The sequence below is a fragment of the Trachemys scripta genome, chromosome 5, assembly GCF_013100865.1.
Source record: "Trachemys scripta elegans isolate TJP31775 chromosome 5, CAS_Tse_1.0, whole genome shotgun sequence".
Lineage (NCBI taxonomy): Eukaryota > Metazoa > Chordata > Testudines > Emydidae > Trachemys > Trachemys scripta.
Genome location: NC_048302.1, coordinates 19630978 through 19648524, shown reverse-complemented (window position 1 = coordinate 19648524; position 17547 = coordinate 19630978). Strand labels below are relative to the sequence as shown.

The 17547-nt window shown below is 40.7% G+C and overlaps 1 protein-coding gene across 1 annotated transcript in view; it reads left to right on the top strand.

Annotated features, from left to right (window-relative positions):
- Positions 1-17547, top strand: part of GRID2 (glutamate ionotropic receptor delta type subunit 2) — a 1042513-nt gene that overhangs the window by 834782 nt on the left and 190184 nt on the right. The window contains exon 11 of the mRNA XM_034772953.1: positions 12127-12439. Within this exon, the coding sequence (XP_034628844.1) occupies positions 12127-12439 (313 nt within the window). The remainder of the gene's footprint in view (positions 1-12126; positions 12440-17547) is intronic.

Here is a 17547-nt window from a genome sequence, read left to right as displayed (position 1 = left end):
TTGGCTTTTTTCCCACTCTTCCCAACTTATCTGATCCTCTGCCTTCATTTTTTCCTTTGAAATGGAAAAGAAAAATCTGTGCAGCAGATGCGCTGGCAAATTTCTTGCTTGTGCTGTAGAGTTTTCAGATAAATTTTACCTGCCCCTGCTAATCCTGGGTGTGGTTGTCACCCTGTGGAAGCATGTGGAGAAATGTTTGTTACTCTTTCACTCCTCAGTGGAACGGAGAAGAGTATTGTTTCCACTGCAACGCTCTCTTCTCTCTTGCCCTGCACAGATGCTGCTGTGCTGGAGCTCTGCATGAATGGAGCTCCATGGAGTGCAGGGGAGGTGCCATCCGCTGTGTAATCTGAAAATATCCATATGGAAATCCAAGTAGGAGCTAATAAGCTGTATTATCTCCCTCTGGGTCTCCTCTGTAGCAGCTATTGAGCATCCCCAGAGGGAATATATGCAATGATAGTGCAAGTCCAATATGAACCACAGAGTATCAGCTATTCTTTGGCTCATAGAAGAAGGTAACCTTCCCACTGGTCCTTCCAAAATCCATGGTTTCTACAGCTTTATTTTTCCATACATACACTTAGCTTTTATACCATGGGTTATTTCTTTACTGGGGACAGTCTGGCCCCTGGATCTTAATGGAACAGGATCACATTTTTACTTTATTTTATTTTCTCTGATATCAAAAATCATCCTTTCTACCCTTCGATTTCCTCCACTCACAGTTAAGACAGAACAGAAGGGGAAGAATGCAACTTCTACCAAGAATGCAACTCTGACTTTAAAAGAGGCCTTGAGACCAAAAATGAAACTGCATACTTATTTAAAATCAGCTGGGTGTGGGGAGGGAGGAATAGATGAAATGTTGAATAAAAGTCATATTTAAGAGTGTGGCCAGCTCTCACCAGCTTTCGTTATTCTAAGAGAAAGTCATTATTATTATTTATTACTACTTGATGAGCAACCGGGTGCCTCATAAGAATCAAGACCTCTTTATGCTAGTTGCTGTATAAACACACAGCAGAAGAAAGTCCTAGCCCTAAAGAGTTTACAACCTAATACAAGATGCAACAAATAAAAGAACAAACAGTTGGAGGGGATATTAAGTAGGGGAGAATGAGGTTAATGATAGGGATATGTGGTTACATAGATTAACTGTAAATACAGTAGCAGGTTTTCAACTGATTGTGTGTATGTTTAGCGTATGTATAAAAGCAGGAATACTAATGATATCAGGAGTCCACACAGGCCATCTACCAGTCCATTAGTAAATGCAGAAATACTTATAGTGCACATCCCAAATTCAGGACACATTTAACCATGTGATGTACCTAAAGTAATGTAACAGGAGCAGCCTCATCCAGTGAGTACACAACATTTTTGCACGTCCAATTTAAGGGCCAATATCTGAACATTTGGGCCAAGGGATTGAACAATGATGAAAGGGTAGCAGGAAAGAAGGAAGAGTGTGGGAGGCGGGGGAATTTTTGAAGATATGTGTATAGTTTCCTTAAAACTATCTGGAAGCCTGGGAGGAGGGTGCCTTGGGAAGGTTCTAGGCATAAGTGGTACAATGAAGCATAGAGGGAGAGACTTTTACACACACTTAGCTTTATAGATAATACCATTATCCTGTATCAGAGGGGTAGCCGTGTTAGTCTGAATCTGTAAAAAGCAACAGAGGGTCCTGTGGCACCTTTGAGACTAACAGAAGTACTGGGAGCATAAGCTTTCGTGGGTAAGAACCTCACTTCTTCAGATGCAAGTCAGTGAGGTTCTTACCCATGAAAGCTTATGCTCCCAGTACTTCTGTTAGTCTCAAAGGTGCCACAGGACCCCCTGTTACTTTTTACAGATTCAGACTAACACGGCTACCCCTCTGATATTTTACATGATGAAGGCCCAGCTTGAGTACCTCCTTGGACCACAAATCTCTTACACAGGCATGTTCCAGATCTCATACCAGTAAATATCCTTCTATCCTAACACCATTTCAAGTAAGGAGATAGCAGACTTCTCATTTCAATGGAGAAGGGAGCTGCCTTATTGTTGGAGCATATACACCTCTACCCCGATATAATGCTGTCCTCGGGAGCCAAAAAAATCTTACCGCGTTATAGGTGAAACCGCGTTATATCGAACTTGCTTTGATCTGCCGGAGCATGCAGCCCCGCCCCCCGGAGCGCTGCTTTTCCGCGTAATATCCAAATTTGTGCTATATCGAGTCGCGTTATATCGGGGNTGGGTGGTACAGATGCATCTGCAGATAAAGTCCTTGCCCTCTAGAATTTGCATTCTAAAAAGTTAAATCAAACATATGAAGAAAGAGAGCACCATGCAAACAACTATTTCCATGTGACAATGGTAAAGAATCACAGTAAGAGTTGTTTTCTTCTTACACTGAAAAAGGAATGTTATCAGGATAATGGTAACAGAGGGTCCTGTGGCACCTTTGAGACTAACAGAAGTACTGGGAGCATAAGCTTTCGTGGGTAAGAACCTCACTGACTTGCATCTGAAGAAGTGAGGTTCTTACCCACGAAAGCTTATGCTCCCAGTACTTCTGTTAGTCTCAAAGGTGCCACAGGACCCTCTGTTACCATTATCCTGATAACATTCCTTTTTCAGTGTAAGAAGAAAACAACTCTTACTGTGATTCTTTACCATTGTCACATGGAAATAGTTGTTTGCATGGTGCTCTCTTTCTTCATATGTTTGATTTAACTTTTTAGAATGCAAATTCTAGAGGGCAAGGACTTTATCTGCAGATGCATCTGTACCACCCATTAGTACATTAGGGGCACTGGTGTAATATAAATAATAGTTGCTGTAAAAAGGAATGACAAATGTAAATGACCTAGTGGCTGATTGTGGAAGCCATTTTCCATGTCTGCAAGTGATATTTAATTAGCAGTCACAGCAAATAGTAAGGAGCAATGCAATCAGATGAAGTACCTAGATCATTAAGTACTTGGGCTAATAGATGGCAAATGCAGATAAGTGTTGAATAATAAGTCTCGCGGTAAAATGCACTAAAAAAAAACCCCATTGAATATCTGGTAAATGGTAAAATGATATAGCATGCGAACTAAGAAGGGAGGTGGGAATTAAAGAGCACTTGAAATGGAAAATGGATGGTCCCAGGTGGTAGGTTATAAATGAATACAGTAATAATCAAATATCTGTAATAGTGATGGTGTCAACCTTTTCTGCATTGCTGAATAACACGAGGTCTATTAGGATGTAAAATAACCACCCATGAGAAATGGAGGCAGCCCTATTATTTGTAAAAGACTGGAAAATGCACTAGAACACCACTAGGAAATGGACTAGTTATTTTAATAGGTATGTACTATATATACAGCCTCTGTGATATTGTTATCCTCAAGAATTTTAAAAGTTAGCTTCAGATAAGACATTGAAAAGTTTGGGTGGATAGTTAATGATTGTCAGGACTTCTTTGGCCTTGGATTGAGGAAGCAAATCTTGTGAGAAAAAGTTCTTTGGCACTTAGAGTATTTGTTTGTACATCTTACTTTTGTAAAATAAACTGCCTTTGTTTTAGTCGTATCTCTTGCAAATCCAGATGAAACTAGGAAGCGTAGAGGTGTGCTGTGATCATTTTTAAAAGTTAACCTAGCATTTTCCAATTTAAGAAAATTGATTTTTGTCTTAGGTTTTGGGCATAGAATCAGGTGGATTCTTGCTTTCTAATCATTTCTCTGTTCTCTAATTATTATGATAAATAATCTGCTGCTCTGTGCAATGGCCAACATACCATCATCAATTTGTCATTTGAGAAACAGTGCATAACCCAAACAAGAGTCCACATTCTCAGTGACTTTGGGGCTGAGGCAGGATTGAAATACATTTAATCAATGTCACATGACTGTCTCCTAACCCAGAAATCCTAAATACTGAAATCAGATGGTTCACTAATATTACATATACAGTATTCTTTCCTTCCCAATAACAAGATGCTTGGAGAATCTCAAAATCATTCTGAGATCAGACATTTACATTGATAAGCAAATGACATGTCATTGAAGGTGTGTTGTTTTATTTGGGTGCTAAAAGTGCACAGTCTGTGACTCTGAATGAATGTAATCTCTCTCTTATGCTGAAAAGTTATGATGGGAGCTTGGCTCTCACTGACACACAACTGTGTCCAGACTTCTCTTTTTTAATTTTTCCCTTACTACCGCAGCCCAAAGCCCATGACCTATATTGAGGTAGGACGTGATCTTTAGCCCATTATATTGTTAGCAGCAGAGGTTCACTGTGCCTTCTCTCTCTTTCCCTTTCCCTGCCTCACTTAAGGGACTATTGAATAGCTGGGCAAGCAGCCAGCATAGATCTATCTCTCACTGCGTGCAAGCTGTTCCTGGAAGCCTGCTTTCTCCTTATTTACAGTGAATTGAGCTTTGTTTCCAGAGCTCCAAAAACCTCTTTGATTGGCAACCTTTGGCGGGGGGGGAACACTTTAGATTAAAAGTTGAAGCTATTTTTAAAAATTCTTATAGGACATTGACTGATTTTTTCCCATTCAAATCTGACATGCTAATTTAGTCAACACAATGTGGAGGCCATTCAGAAACCCATGGGTTGCCCTTTACACATTGCCACTTGAGCCAAGATGGAGTTGGTCACACTGTGCATGTGCAAAAATTAAATCTCTCTCTTCACAAGTGTTGTGGAAAACAGCAGCACTCACATGACGCATTGTTGTGTGTATCTCTCAGAGAAGGCATGTCATGTCTTAGCGGTGCCACTGCAGCAGGTGCACCATATGAGATGACAGTTGCTATAGTAAGTGCATAGCTCCTGTGTTAAATAGAGCAAAGCTTCATGTGCTGCATCTACATAGCATTTCCTTGAAGACAGGCAGGCACACCTCCTCCCGTATTCCCAGGGAGGTTAAAATTTTGCTTCGCGTATTTGAGTGCAGGGGACTGGACTAGATGACCTCTCGAGGTCCTTCCAGTCATAAAATTCTATGATGATGACTTATGTACTTTTCTTTGTCGTGAGTTCACTGTAACCCATGTCCCGTTGCTACCTGACTCTCTTCACTTTTCAGTCTGTGGACTCCAGAGGTGTGAAATCAGAGACACAAAATAGAAGGTACAGCCCTGTGGGGAAAAAGAAAGTGAGGGCAAGGTAGCTTTATGCCTTTATCAGGGGCTTGTGCAGCCCCCAGCATAAGTAAGAGAAGTTTTGGGGACTGCTTTAATTTATGGCAGCCTTACCTGGACTGCCTATGTGCTTCTTTGCTTTGGCACAAAGTGCTATGTGCACACCCCCGGATCCACTATCAACCATGCATAAGGTTGCTTACATCAACCTCATGGTTATCCTCCCCTGGGGGAATTCTTCTCCAGATGTAGTGTCCCCTTTATATTCCCATGTATACCACTGGAGCAGCATATGGTGGCAGAGTGGGGGCCAGACCAGGGCTGGTCTTACCATGAGGCAAACTGAGGCGTCTGCCTCAGGTGCCAGACTGTGCGGGGGTGCCACTAGGACCCAGAGTGTAGAAAATTGTGTCTGCTGCTGGTGCATATGTATTCTCTCTGCTCTAGATGCACAGAGATGGTGGAGTGCTGTGCTGGAGGAAGGAGGGCACAAGAGACACAACAGGCAGGCAGGAGAAAAGGTGAAAGGGAATAACAGAAAGCAGCGGGAGCTGCAGAGAGAGAGAGAGAGAGAGGAGGAGGAGGCTCTTATGTACCTCTCTAGCACCCTCAGGAGCCTGGACTGATTAACACCAGCTTCTCAGGGAGCTTCCTGTTTCCTGCTGCTTCCCTGAACCCACTTGAGGAGAACAGACAATCAATTGAAGTAGTAGGAGCCAGTTAGGCCCTTAAGACGCTGATATCTTCCCTCACTCAGGCCCTGCTACCAGCCTGCTTATTTGCCCCCTTCAATTGACTGTTGAGAGCCACTGTAGCTGGGCCACAGCAAGTGAAAAACTTCATGTTCCCCAAAGACAATGAAAATAGAAGTTTTTATCCAACACATTATTGGCGTAAAAGCCTCAATGGTGACAAAGTGCAGAAGCCATGGCTTATGTACTCAAAAACCCAGAATGGTGCATACTGTTTTTGTTCCAAACTCTTCCAGTCTAATGTTCCAGCCACATTGGGTTCTACAGGAACAAAGAACTGGAAGAATCTGGCTAGAAATCTGGCATGCCATGAGAAGGCAGCAAATCACCAGAGAGCATTCCATAGGTGGAAAGAGCTTGAGATGAGACTAAGGTTAACGGCCACCATAGATGATCAGCATCAAGAGAAGATTGCATCAGAGTCTCTTTACTGGCAAAATGTTCTGAAAAGGTTCATTGCCATTGTGAGAATGCTTGCTACCCAAAACCTAGCACTGTGTGGCACTTCAGATCAGCTGTACGTGCCAAACAATGGAAACTTCCTTAAAACTGTGGTGCTGATGGCTGAGTTTGATGCTGTACTCCAGGAGCATCTAAGAAGAGTCACCACCCAAGAAATGTACACACCACTACCTTGGAAAAACAATTCAAAATGAGATCATATAGTTACTGGCAACAAAAGTCAAACAGAAGATTGTGGCAGATCTGAAGTCGGCAAGATATTACTCTGTTGTTCTGGACTGCACACCTGACATCAGCCATACCGAATAAATGACTTTAATCGTGCATTTTGTAACAACAACAGAACCTAGTGAAAATGTCCCTGCAATGGTGACTGTGAGAGAGCATTTTCTAGAATTTATTGACCTTGATGATACTACAGGAGCTGGTATGACAAATGTGCTTCTTAAAAAGCTGGAAGATATGGGAATTGCGAGAGCTGACATGAGAGGTCAGGGCTATGATAATGATGCCAACATGAGAGGAAAGAACAGAGGAGTGCAGACACAGATCCGAGAGTTAAACCCTCAAGCTTTTTTGGTCCTATGCAGTTCTCATTCATTGAACTTGCTGGTCAGTGATGCAGCATCAGCTTCTAGTGAGGCTGCTGAATTTTTTAATGTAATTCAAAGCATCTATGTATTTTTCTCTGCACCAGCTCATCGATGGCAAATTTTGAAGCAACATCTAGGAACATCCTCTCTGACACTGAAAGCACTGAGTGCCACACGATGGGAAAGTCGAGTTGAGGCGATAAAGCCTATCAAACACCAAATTGGGAAGATAGATGATGGCATAATTGCCATTATGGAGGATAATGCTATGACAGGAACTGTTCGTGGGAGAACAGTGGCAGAGGGAAATGGAATCACCAGAAACATACGTAACTTCAAATTTCTGTGTGGCTTAGTGTTGTGGCATGACAGACTGTTTGAAATAAATGTTGTAAGGAAGAGACTCCAAGGTGTTGACCTTGATATATCTGGAGCAATGGAACAACTGGACAAAGCAAAGTCATACCTACAGTCTTATCGGTCAGATGAGGGATTTCAAAACGTTCTGAAGAGTGCACAGAAGTTGGCAGAGGAACTTCACACTGAAGCTATTTTCCCACCCATTCAAGAATACAAGAGTCACCGAAGAAGACATTTTGATTACGAGGCACGGGATAATCCCATAAGAGACCCAAACAACAATTCAAAGTTGAATTCTTTAACCAGGTGCTAGATTGTGCAATACAGTCAATTGAAGAACATTTCATGCAGCTCAAGGAACACAGCAGTATATTTGGAATGTTACATGTTTATAATTTAGACTGGCAATTTTACGTCTAAATATTGACATAATTGCATGCATTTGCCTTTCTTTCTCTGAAGCACTTAGCGAACCTTGACTTCTGAAAGCTAATGTCTCTCTGATTTATTTTGACATGATAATGATAAACATTTCATTTTTCCACTTGCCAGTTTTTGTGTAATTTGACATAATCTGTACATAATTAAGAACACTCACCTTTGATGGATCAACTATTAGGTGAAATCTGGTAGTTACTATAGGTTTGATTTACAGAGAACCTGGTGCCCACAGCTCAGTCAGTGAGAGCTGTAGGTGCTTAGCACCTTCAAAAATCAGCCCATATGTGTCCAATTCACCACTTATTTGGCAAGCAGTGGGAACTTTGCCTGAGAAAGGAGTGCTGAATAGGTACTTTCAGGAAAATCATGGTCCCATAGAAGTCAATAGCAAAACTCCTGGTGACTTCAGTGAAGCCCAGATTTAACCCAATGTGTTCAATGAGTCATGTTTTGATACCCCTTGGTTAACTGTTGAGTGAGGTCTCATTTTGTTGTGTGTATTAACCATGTAAACATATGAATAATCTATAATCATCACTAAGGCTACGATTTACTCATGGTTATTTTTAGTAAAAGTCATGGTGTGAATTTGTTTATTGCCCATGACCTGTCCATGACTTTTACTAAAATTACCCATGACTAAATTGTAGCCTTAGTGATGATTATAGATTATTCATATGTTTACATGGTTAATACACACAACAAAATGAGACCTCACTCAACAGTAAACCCGGGGGTATCAAAACATGACCCATTGAACACTAATTATGGGAGGGACTACTCTTGGTGGGGCCGCTGCTCCGGGGGGAGGACTAGGGGTTGCTGCTGGGGTGGAGGGCAGGGCCAGTGGCACCAGCTGCCATATGCCGCCCCGGGACCGCTGGGCAGCGGCCTGTGCAGCTGGCCCCAGGGTCACTCAAGCAGCAGCCAGTGTGGAGTCGCCCGAGAGGCTGGCTGCCGTTTCACTCCAGCAGTGGCTGGTGTGGCTGTCCCCAAGGCTACCTGAGCAGCTGGCCCCAGAGCCAGCTGCTTGGGCAACCCTGGGGTCAGCCACACTAGCCCCTGTAGAAGTCACAGAATCCATGATTTCCGCGACCTCCGTGACAGACGTGGAGCCTTAATCATCACCCAGTGAGATATTATATTGTTACAAATACACTACAAAAATCATTTTCACAGTTTTCCTGCAGTTCATATAATACATCTCTATTCATAAAAGATCTCTCTCACTTAATATGAAGCAAATGCAGTACAGTGGCAACCAGGCTGGTACTTGTTAGTAGCACTTTTCACTACAGTGGTACTAGCCAGTATTATTACTAACCGACTTTGGCATCAGTGGTAAAGAAATTGTTCTCTGGGAATACACTGGTTAAAATTCAGTAAATAAAATAAGTATGTGGGTAGTAATATTCCTTCTTAAAAAGAAACCTAAACACAATCAGGGCCGACACCAGCGCAGGAAGCAGGTGCTTGGGGCGGCCCATGAAAAGGGGCGGCACATCCGGGTCTTTGGCAGGAATTTGGCGGCGGGTCCCTCGGGCCCTCTCGGAGGGACGGACCAGCCGCCGAATTCCCGCCGAAGAATGAAGCGGCGCCGTTGAGCTGCCACCGATCGCAACTTTATCTTTTTTTTTTTTTTCTTCTTTGCCGCTTGGGGCGGCAAAAAAGCTGAAGCCAGCGCTGAACACAATAGCACTGAAAAGACAGGATTTATCTTTCACCATTCCTTTTACCACTTTACTACCACTGCCTTATCAGTAGACATAACTGTATTGCAATGACTTCTGTAATATCACAAAGGAAATGGAATACTTCCATTAGAACAACGGCGATCCTCTGTCATAGCTCGCTGATAACTGTACTGGAGTATCAGAGGGGTAACCATGTTAGTCTGAATCTGTAAAAAGCAACAGAGGGTCCTGTGGCACCTTTAAGACTAACAGAAGTATTGGAGCAACTGGAGTACTGGAGTAGTAATGCAGAGGAAATTTGGAACAATTCATTCCAAGGAGGTAAAATATAAGCAACATCTCCACAAATGACATGATACTGTGCTCTTCCATACAACACACTTCAACACATCTCTTGTGAAAACCTGTTTATTTAAAAAAGCTTTAATCATGATTGCAGTTAGTCAATATTGCAGTAATCTCCTGTTTTTTTAAAAGAATCCTTCGCACTCTCCAAACTATATTGTTTTTCATCCAAGGATATCAAATCATTTAAAAACGTTAAATTAATTATACCTCACTGTACTCTTGTGAGGTAGGGAAATATTTTAATAACAATTACAGTTGGTTAAATAACTGACCTAAAATTAACCGGCAACAGCTCAGACTAGAGATTAGAACAACTCGAGACTGCTAGGGTCGCTCTATAACCACGAAATCTTACTCAACACCAGACTTGAATCAAACATACAAAAAAATTGCATTTAGCCTTGTCTCTGTTAATTAATTATTCGTGAACTGACTTTGACTTTTATAAGTTGTTCATTATTCAAAATTGATGTACACTTTATGTGGAAAACATTTCAGAGTGGGTCATTTGTAAAGTGTTCTCAGCTCTGATTATTCTGGGGTATGCTAGGTCATCAGAGTCATATGGTTTTCTTTAAGCTCTTCACCTGAGTGATTGAATACTTTTATAAAGAGGCAGAAGGAAATCAAAGTGACTTTCAAGTATGTGACCGAGTCTTGTGCAAACCTTCACTCTGATGAATCTGCACAAATATTCCTGAGACTTTTGCTGCCTGTGAATCAAAAAACATCAAACGATCATTCACTGAAAACTAACAGAAAGGGATATGAATACAATCAAAAGTGAATTCATGAGGCCAAATTCTCTACTGGTGTAAGTCAATGCAGTTCCATTTAAGTCAGTAGAGCTATCTTGGTTTAGACCTGCTGAAGCTTTGGCCCACGGCTTTTATGCAAATGAATATTTGAAAATACTTTTTTGCCCAACTCATCTCAACACTACCCCTTCCACACACCCTCCCACTCACACAACTGTAGAAGATTATTGAAGTTTAAGTTAAGACATCAATATTAACTTTTGTACTAAGTACATCAAGCCCTGTCTAAAGCTTATTGTGATTAATAGTGTGGCTGTACTATGTGTAGCGGAAAATATTGCCAGAAAATGTCAAAACGAAGTTGGGATTTTCAAACTGGATCCTAATCCTTGCCTACTTTTTATTTATCACAGTTTCATTCCCATGCTATGCCACTTAAGATATCACATACATCTCAATATTTGGGTAGCAGTAATTCTGGCCTTGTTTGGACATAGATGAAAGAAACTCAAGAGAGTCAATAAATTAATAGATTTGCTGATCCTTTCCAGTATTCATACTTTTTTCATTTCCTAGAAAGGACCTCATACAGCTTTAATGACAGTAGAAGCTAATTACCTCAAACCAGTAACAACTTTAAGTATGTTAAATGTTCCTTTCCATATGGAAAAAAAATCTAGAGTTTACAGTCTTTTTATTCAATATTTGAATTTCTTTTAAAAACAGTGTTAATGTTTCTGCTTGAAGTACCTCTTCTATTTTCACTGCACTTATAATTGCATGTGTGAAAAGTAAGTAAAATAGCACCTGCTGTAGTTGTGACTGTTGTCTTTAGGGACCTAATGTTTCAGAGACAAGCTGAGAATTGGGATGATAAGATCAAGGAATTTTTTAATCCCCTTCAGCTCTTAAATGGATTGTTTTAAATTATATAGATGTCTGTGAAACCAAGCCATTCTATGACACCTGAAGGACAGGTAACCATATGGTACAGTAGCTCAGTTTTAAGTGCTATAAAAACTCCAATATTGAAGGTACCACATAGGATATTGATTATTCTACAGTTAATAGGCAGCCAGAAAACCCAGGACAAATGAAATGTAATGACATGCAGTGGCCCTTTGTCATAATCCTTGGGTCATCAGAATTCTAGGTATCATGTGGCTTCTATCAAGAAACTAATTTCTTCTGAATAGGAATACTATACACAAGGTCTACCTGTTGTCTCTATGACAATGATGTCCCTGATAAGCCATGCCAAGAAAAATGACCAAAAGAAATTTTCTCCAGCTATTATTTGTATTTGAAATATTTTTCTTGATTTTTTTGGACACTAATAATGCTGGGAAACTAATGTACCTGAGTCTAGCCAGCCAAGATTTGGTCAAAGAAATGTAAGATTCACATGCAGCTATTCTGTTCATCTCCTTAGGAGCATTTTCATACTTACTTACAGCATACTTAAGACATTGGCCTTGGCATCAGTTTTTCCATGAAAAGTTTAGGTGCTATAAAGCAAGTTAGAGCCAAGATTTTTTTTCTGTTGCTCATGTTAGTGAATTCTCTTTTCTCTTTCTTAGAGAGCCGACATAGGGATTTCTGCTTTAACCATTACCCCTGATCGAGAAAATGTGGTCGATTTCACAACCCGTTACATGGACTACTCAGTGGGTGTGCTGCTTCGAAAGGCTGAGAAGACCGTGGACATGTTTGCCTGTTTGGCACCATTTGACCTCTCCCTGTGGGCCTGCATAGCTGGCACTGTGCTTCTGGTAGGACTTCTGGTCTACCTTTTGAACTGGCTCAACCCACCACGCCTGCAGATGGGATCAATGACTTCTACAACACTGTACAACTCCATGTGGTTCGTTTATGGATCCTTTGTGCAGCAAGGTAAGAAGCAAAATTCATCTTTAGCACAGAGGAAAGTATACATGCTATTCCAGCTACCATGGATTCTTATGACTCCTCTATCCCTGGGTGGCTTAAAAGCATCCATGAAGTCTAAGCCTTTGACATGCAGCAGCCTTCTGTATGTGTGATGAAAAGCTCAGAATCGTTACACGCTAACCTGTTTTACTTTGTATTTGTCTAATTCCATAAAAGGCAATGTCTGTCACCACAACTCTGAGTAGAGTAATTCTAATATTTTACTAGCAGGTTACTCATAAATAATGTTCATAATAGGTTCTGATGCCAAATCAGACAGAAAATCTTTGAAAGTAGCTTTGGATCTAAATTTAGAATCTTCACCTGTGCAATAGGGTCTTATTACTATGTCTACTGTTGACTCATCTCAATATTTCTATGTCTTTTTTTTAGTCTCACCTAGGCGTTTTTAATCTTATTGGATACTTTCTCTGTCTCCTCTAGCATTCTGATTGACTAAGGTTACTCCTCAGTGCCATTTATACTCTGTTTCTTCAAACCCGTGCCCCTTGGGCAGAAGTTTAGTCAGATATCCCTGAAGGATCGCAGATTGCTGACCCAGACTTAGTAGATAAACTTTGTGCCACTATGTCTTAACCTCTAATTTCTATGTCAGAATATTAACACTACTACAAACCAGAATCAGAAAACCAAATCAAATACTGGCTCTGGAAAGGAAGGTAGAAGACTCAGAAAACTAAAAATAGTTGGACAAGTGGAACAATAGCCTTTAGCATTTGTACGTGCAGTCTTTCATGGGTCAGTACAGGCACAATAGATGCACGTCTGCTAATCCATGGAGCGTCTGCTGTATAAACAACCATCACTGCTGCAGTCTCAAAACTCCCACACAGCTCGTGGACGTAAGCTTGAACCTGGATGAAATTCTCTATATAAAGTGCCTTCCATTGACTTTGATATTATGAAATGGAATATTTTAGAAATTACATTATTCTCCCCTTTGGTAGTTGTCCAGATGGTCATGGTGCATGAGATACCCCATGATACAGAAAGAACCCAGTTTGACTTTCAGATCCCAGCTTGAGTTTGCAGAGTTGACAGTTAAGAAAAATCACTTCTGTTTACTGAGCAAATTTGATAGGGACTCACTGAGACACAAGATCCCCTATGCATCCGAAGAAGTGAGGTTTTTACTCACGAAAGCTTATGCCCAAATAAATCTGTTAGTCTTTAAGGTGCCACCAGACTCTTTGTTGTTTTTGTAGATACAGACTAACACGGCTACCCCAAGATCCCCTCTGTCACTTTAACCACCCAAGCTCAGCTCTTGACATTGGCACTGAAGTTTTCCCCAAATAACATGCTGCCCACAGCCCAGGCATCAATTGCACCTTTCAGATGGAACCCATTTTTCAATGGATGGTGTGTATCCATGGGATTATTGCTTGGTATTGACCCTACCACCCTAAGATCCTTAATTCCCTGTCATCCCCTAAAGCTGCATATTAAACATTTCAAAGAGCCAAGTTTGTTTAATTATCCACTTCAAGTTCATGAATTATCTGAATGGTCCACTTTAGCCCTTCCACATAAGTCTCTGCTCCTCAATGTATTGACTTGTTTTAGGGTCATAGCTCTTTTTGAGGCCATGAAACTCTGTTTGGTGCTCAGTAAGCAGACACAGAAAAAATTCCCAGCCACTCTCGTGAGCCAAATTAAACCAATATAAAAGGGCAGGAGGGGGAAAGAATGAGCACTGGAAGGGAGCATTTAGAATGGAGTGTGAGAGCCACAAATGAACGAGACGGAAACAAAATAGTCCAGATGGCAGATGGGCAGAGTTGTTGGAAAGAGTAAAGGAAGGACATTTCCTCAGGAGATTCACAAGCATGGCTTTTGCTGATAGGATGAGGAGTGTGAGGAGTTACTCGGTACGAATAAAAGCCACAGGAGGGACATGATGGCTGATAGCACAAAAACTACTGTGGGAAACATGCAGAGGAAGCCCACAAGCTTGGAAAGCTGAAAGAGGCTTTTACTTGAAAAGAGAGAGCTTACCCCACCATGTGGATTTTCAGCACACACTTCTCACAATCCTCTGTGAGAAGTGTGAATGTTCCTTTTGTTTTTGTTGCGTGTGTAGAGTCAAGGAAGACAAGTCTCCTTCAAATAGCAGGTGGAAGGACACCCCTTAATTTGGTAGATGAGAAAAAGACATGAATTTAATAGGGTTGATAGAAAAATATATGAAGTTTACAGACTGATTTAATCATGAAGACTCAGAGGGCCTCAGGATTCCAGTGCAATAGCAAAAAGAGATTCATTTATAATGTCATCCAGTATTTCACATTCAATTTGTATGCAACAAAAACTGTATTAGCTGAAGTTCTATTGTTTACCAACCCTAGTGAATACAGGAAATAATGAAAGTAATTTCTATTGACAGATTAACTGGCTATAGTGGTAGGTTTGCCTTCTGCAGTCACTCGTCATCCGCTTTTCATGCAGCAAAGAAGTTTTATTGCAGGATTTATTTGTTTTAGAATAGCAAATCTGTCGCTGTTAATTGTGATTGACACATCTTAATCAAGGTAGCATAGGACGTTTTAAATGCTGTCATGTTCACTTAAGAAGTCCTTTGGCTGCTGATTTAAAACATGACAAGGTGCTCATTTCTATTCTCAAAACCTACAGACACAAATATTTTTATGTCCTGCACTGAAAGAAACAAAGCTGCATGATCCTAAGACTGCTAGAGCTTTGGAAGCACTGTATTTTTTGCTTAGGCCAACCAAACATGTCCTGGCTTCTTTTTTCATGTTTTAAGTAAACAAAGATACTTGAGCACAGTGGCTGATTCCAGGCTTAACCACAGGTTTAAAGGAAAAACAGGCCTTTCGAATAAAATATATGTTACGCTTTAACAAACTGTGTATTCTATTTAGTTAAGAACAGAAGGAACTACTTTCACCAGTTAATTCTAAACTAACTAAAACCTGTGCCGTTCATACAATAGCTATGATCTGTTGTGATAATTTGTATTTTATGTTAAGTTTAGCTTGCTGATGTGCTTTTCAAATCCCATTTGTCATTTTTAACTTTTGCACTTTCGCAAGCTCAAAAACACAGGTGAAAATAAACATATTATTACCCTACACTAGAGTCAAATGGATAAGTCTGATGGTTGAACTGTGACTGTGAATTAATTTAATCTTTAGTGACAAAAGTTTAGGTTTTTTAAGTGTTTCCTGAAAGGCAGACAGTGTAGCAAAATGTGCAACTCTGTTCACTTTTAATGAGTTACACAAGTGTAACCGAAGGCATAATTTAGCATTCAGAACGCTTTTTGCTGGTCATGGTGCACGAGATAACACATGACACAGAAAGAACCCAGTTTGACTTTCAGATCCCACCTGGAATTTGCAGAGTTGTCAGTTAAGAAAAACAACTCTTGTTTACTGAGCAAATTTGACTGGACTCATTGAGACACAAGATCCCCTCTTCCACCTTAGCCGCTCAAGCTCAGCTCTTAACATTGGCCTTTAAGTTTTTCCCAAGTAATGTGCTGCCCACAGCCCAGGCATGAACTGCACCTTTTGGATGGAACCTGTTTTTCAATAGATGGTGTGTATCCCTTCTATCAAACCTACAATGCCATTTTTACAGTCTTTTTCCAGAATAGAAATGTGGTTTAACAGAATAGGAATGTGGTTTAACACATTCCCTGGAGTGTGGTGTTCTAACACCGCCATCTTTTGGGGGCTAATGAGGTTAAACAGCTTGTTAGTAGGCCTCTGGACTTATGAAACATGTTATGCTGTGGCCTGTTTGTTGAAAGAAACCATAAGTGGAAACTAAATGGTTCCAGGAGTGAATGGACAATGCACCTATTCTACCAGGAATAGAGAGGTGTACGGTAAAGTACATCAAGAGGCAGAACACTCCTACTATGTGGATTATGAGGCTGCTATATGGGTTTTGTCTCTTGCTCATTTCTCCTGAACCCCTGACAGAAAGAGCCACAAAGATTAAAGCAAAAACAATATAAATTGAGTCAAAATCTTTCCAACTCATCTATGCATGAGAGGCTTCATTGGTGAGTTAGTTTGGTTTTAAACCTGAACCATTCACTCAACACTGATGCAGTCCATTTGTATGTTTCCAGTTATTGAACAGCAAATCCGCGTCCAGTGTATTAAAATACCTTACCTTACTACTACATATATCCATTGTACTTGATCTCTAATAAAACTCATTACCTCACCACAGTATAATGTGATGTGTCAAAGGGAAAAATAATTTAATGCTGTTGGCCAACTAGTGGCATGGGTTGAGTCACACTAAAAATAAATGCTGATCGGTTCATAGCTTTGTGCAGTTCAGCCAGGCATGACAATTTGTAACATCACCCTTCTCTCTGTAAGCACTTTATTACGTAGGGATTTGCCTTACACAGTGTGGCCTGACTAAAAATTGAGGAAATGAATAGATTCAGATTGTGGAGAATTTCAAATTTACGGTGAACTTTTTGAATTTATTCTTTTTGACTTGCTCATATTCAAGGGAAACTACCAAGTGGCAGAAGACTCACATAATCTATTACAAAACCTTATATGAATGGAAATATTTTATTGGCTTAATGTTTAAGTCAGTAAAAACGAGCGTTTTTAGTTGCTGATGTGGGTTGTTTTGTGTGTGTGTTCACAATTTCCTCTGTAGCACTGGAAACCTACTTGCAGCATAATTCAGGAGTTACAGAGCTCAGGGGACATGACATAAAAGCAGGGCCCTAACCCTTGCCTCTCTACTACAAGACCCCTTGTCTCTGCCTTCTCTCCCCACATTTTCTTTCTCTGTCTCCCCACTCCTCCCATTTTCCCTTCCATGCCGGTACTCTGGACTTCCATTGGTGCTCCCTATTTCTGCTGCCTTCACCTTTGTTATCCCTTCTACCCCTATTTTTGCTGAGAGGTGCACTCGAGATGCACAGCTCACCCTGTAGCCATGACGTGATAAAAATATCCAAAAAAAGGTCTTAATGCTACTGCTTATAACAGTGTTATGAAATAAATGATTTGGAAGCTTCACAGATTTGCCGTGTTTATGGCTTT